The 4361-nt window shown below is 36.9% G+C and overlaps 1 protein-coding gene across 4 annotated transcripts in view; it reads left to right on the forward strand.

Annotated features, from left to right (window-relative positions):
- Positions 1-4361, forward strand: part of LOC106529966 (solute carrier family 41 member 3) — a 32005-nt gene that overhangs the window by 6026 nt on the left and 21618 nt on the right. For all 4 annotated transcript variants that reach the window (XM_014025507.1, XM_014025508.1, XM_014025506.1 and 1 more), the window contains exon 2: positions 620-978. In XM_014025507.1, the coding sequence (XP_013880961.1) occupies positions 664-978 (315 nt within the window). In that variant the 5' untranslated portion in view covers positions 620-663. The remainder of the gene's footprint in view (positions 1-619; positions 979-4361) is intronic.

The raw sequence follows: 4361 nt of genomic DNA on the forward strand, positions 1-4361 counted from the left end.
TACTTACTTACTTACTTACTTACTTACTCACTCACTCACTCACTCACTCACTCACTTACTTACTCACTCACTCACTCACTCACTTACTTACTTACTCACTTACTTACTTACTTACTTACTTACTTACTTACTTACTTACTCACTCACTTACTTACTCACTCACTTACTTACTCACTCACTTACTTACTCACTCACTCACTCACTTACTCACTCAATTACTTACTTACTTACTTACTTACTTACTTACTTACTCACTCACTTACTTACTCACTCACTTACTTACTTACTCACTCACTCACTCACTTACTTACTCACTCACTTACTTACTCACTCACTTACTTACTTCCGTACTTACTTACTCACTCACTTACTTACTTACTTCCGTACTTACTCACTTACTCACTTACTCACTTACTCACTTACTTACTTACTTACTTCCGTACTCACTTACTTACTTACTCACTTATTTACTTCCGTACTTACTTACTTACTCACTCATTTACTTACTTACTAAATAAGTACATATAACCCCAATACATGATACTGTACTTTCCCCCTTCACTTAAATTGAATGCCTTTTTGGCCTACTCTTAAAATCGTGTTTATTGTGTATCTTCAGATTTGGATAACACAAGTTGATGTGTCATAACCACAACAGCCACCATGCCCAGTGAAGATAAGCCGCCGCCACAGACCCGCCACAGGAAGAAGAACAAGAAGTCCCGCTCCAAGGGAAAGAGTCCTGGTGGTGGGAGTCCCATCGCCCACCTCGGAGACTCCTCGGAGGCACAAGATGACCTCTTACTACCCCCAGCCTTTCAGTTCTCTCCTAAAAAGGTGGCAGAGAAGAGACCTAAAGTGTCTGTTGCCAAAGTGGAGGAGGAGTCATCTGTGGCGATCTGTCTTCAGGTGCTTTTCCCCTACCTGCTGGCTGGGATGGGCATGGTGATGGCCGGCATGGTGCTGGACAACGTACAGGTGAGTTCACCGACATTCATATACAGGGGGCATCAAAAAAAGGAAACCCAACTTAACATTGTCACTGTGGCAAAACTATACATATTACAGCAGGAAGCGCAGTGAAATGGCTCACTTTTCAAGTCCGTGAAATTAACCTGGTTGATGCCAACTGTGTGTCGAGAGGGGAGGGGGACATGAGGAAGGCATTGGACAGTGAAGAAAGTGACACATGTTTTGAAAATGTCCTGAATGCACAAAAAAGAATAAAATTCATGAGAAAAAGAGTGTTCTTTGTGTTGCATATCAGAGTGAGCCACCTCCAAAAAGTCACCCATATTTCAACACGATGCTTAGTTGTGCCTAACTGGAAATTCATTAACGAAGTATCATCAGAAAGCATTTGTTGAAACTATGCTTCCTGCTGTAATATGTATAGTTTTGCCACGGTGACAATGTTAAGTTGGGTTTCCTGTTGTTTATATATATTTTTTGATACACCCTGTATTTGTTACTCAACTTTTCAATCCTGCAGGCTTTAATGTCAAAATGATCAAATTTGTCAGTGAAACACGCAATTGATTTGCCTGTTTTTAAATTGAAATACGCACACAGGCATTTTAAACGTGTGCATATTCACTTGTACAAAGACATAAACCAGGGCTATTTAACTAAACTGATCCGGGGGCCACAGTTACTGCAGGTCAACAGCTCAGGGGCCGAACATCCAGCAATTAAAGTCATTATGTAAATAAACTAAGTATTACAAAGATCTGTTGCCTTTGAAATAGTTTATTTTGCTGCATTTGATCATGAATACAACATACAGAACCCTATGTAACAAAAGTAGTGAGAATAAAACAACAACAAAAATAACACATTATCCCTCTTATTTACCACAAATAATATTTTGACATCTCTGACTTGCCAAATTTTTAAACCAATTTTTTTCACTTTCATAGTTTTATCTTCAACTGCTTGTAGTTTTTACTCGGCGTTCATTGAAATGGTTTTCTCAGTTTGTAGCCAGGATTCAGACGTTTCTGCACATGCAACACACGTCTATGTCCAACTAAAAGAACTTAGAGTAATTAAAGTAGAAAAACCGGGGAATTGGGCTTAAAAGATGAACGAACCAATCGGCGGGCCGAACTTTGCCGCCAGTTGAACAGCCCCGACATAAAAGAAGCAACCCTGAACACTTATATCAGAAAAAGAAGGCATCTTATAATAAACTTTTGTTTTTAATAATATGTTTCTCTGAAAACAAATTAACATATTTAATAGATTGCAAAGAAAATTCACACTGACGTGGATAAAAATGATCAGATGCTGTTTTAGACTGTTGGGAGAAAACAAAAACAGCTTTAAGTTTATGTAGGATAGGGCTTTAATTTAATTCAACAAATGGCTCTGCAGTAAATTTGTTTCAGTGTCGCCAAAACTCACTTATCTCTTTGCAGAAACTCATCTTTTCTACCTTTTCACACCTCGAGGCTCTGATACTCATCATAGAGACAACATAAAACAAGTTTTAAATGAGATTTTCTTGATTTATTTCTCAGTTTTTATTAGTCTGTTATAAAAAGAAATTTTTTTTGTTAACCAACATAAAATTTCATTTGATGACTGTTAAATCATCCAGCTTGAACCAAACAGAGCTGATATAAAACGGCTTCAGTGAGACAGCGTGCACTGATGAAGCAGTAGGGGAGTAAAGTGCAGCGCGGTCTTTTCTGATATATGAGCTGTTCTTTTCCAGGCATCGCTGTAACTTTGTTAATACTTCTGCTTCTACAGTTTCTCTCCACTCTTATCTCTACGCCTTCATCGCAGAATGGAAAAGCACAACTAGAAAACCGCTGACGTAATTACAAGCAAATAGCTAATGCCAAACTGCTAAAGAAACACAATATAATGATTCAGCTACACCAATTCACCGGTCATCAATACCTTTTTTGACGTACTGAGCTGCATTGGTGAAACATCACAAAGAGGTTACGACACATTACGACTCAAACGTAAGCGAAATATGTTAACTCTTCTTTTTATAAATTTTAAGATAACATCCTATTAAAGCTTTCATTTTCTTTTTATAACCTGCACATTGGCTGTGTCCAAATTCAGGGGCTGCATCCTCAGAAGGCTGAATTTGCGACTGTAGATTTTTTTTCCTGCTCATAATGGCGGACGAAGCGAGGGAAAGGAGTACAGTTTTAAATAAAAATCTGTCCGTATAAAAATTAAAAGTTTCAAGCCGCGTTTTGTTGTTAATGCTTTTATCATTTGTAGACATATTTTTATATTATTCTTGTCAGAAATCAAATGAGCTGATATGGAGAAATAAACGTGCACCTGTGGCCGGTCCGTTAGTTTTTCAAATATTACATTTTAAGCTAATTTTGTTGTTTTATAATGTTTATAATACTAATATAGTGACGTTTTGCTAATTTCTGTAAGGGTGGGAATAAAGCAGAAGGCTAGGCCGTCCAAATTCACAGCCACTTTTTTCCCTATCTCCACGGTCGATCAAGGACCCGGCCCACCTAGACCGGGTAGGCCGGGTCCTTTTGAAGGACCCAACACCTGAATTTGGACACAGCAATTATGTCACCCTCTCATTCTTTACACAAATAGGAAAAATCACAGACTTCATGATTGTAAAGGTAAATAATTCTTTGATTTCAAATGTGACCCATCACATCGAAACGAGGATTAAATTTAAAAGTGATTTGTGGAGAAATAGGCAGATGTAGTGTTTTGATTAAAACAGTTGCAAAAATTGCATTTTGTCAAAATATAACAATTAAATGTGTTATCAATGTATCATTTGAATGAACTGTTTGAAATATAATCCTAAAACCATTTTTTGATGCACTTCTTTGAGCAGTAGCAGCGAAAATCACGATTTTGAGGAAAAACGCCTTAAAACTTTATATTTTCCCTGTGTCAAAGCTTTTGTTTCTTTCTAGCTGGGAAATCTCAGTACTCAAATTCTATTTGAGGTTTCTTCTTTAAAATTCCATAAATTCTCATTAAAATTACATAAATTAGGATTCAGACCAAATATTTATGTTATCATAACCAACAAGATCAATTAAATCATATCTCCAGATCCACTTATGATATCAGGATGATCTAAGTATCAAAATGTAGCTTTTAAAGCTAGGAATCGGAAAATGTGATTGAGTCATTTTAACCAAATTTGACTTAATCCTTGTTTTGGTGTGATGGGTCACAAATATTAGTGTTTAATAACCTGCCGGTCACAATCTGTGGTGAGAATATTTGCAGTTTAATAATGAACATCTGTGTTTGTTTCCGTGCAAAAAAATAAAAATGTATGTGTGTTTTCTTTAAATTGATGTAGACAGGGTGCGTGCGTGTGTGTGTGTGTGTGTGTG

Source organism: Austrofundulus limnaeus, unplaced genomic scaffold, assembly GCF_001266775.1.
Source record: "Austrofundulus limnaeus strain Quisiro unplaced genomic scaffold, Austrofundulus_limnaeus-1.0 Scaffold481, whole genome shotgun sequence".
Taxonomy (NCBI): Eukaryota; Metazoa; Chordata; class Actinopteri; order Cyprinodontiformes; family Rivulidae; genus Austrofundulus; species Austrofundulus limnaeus.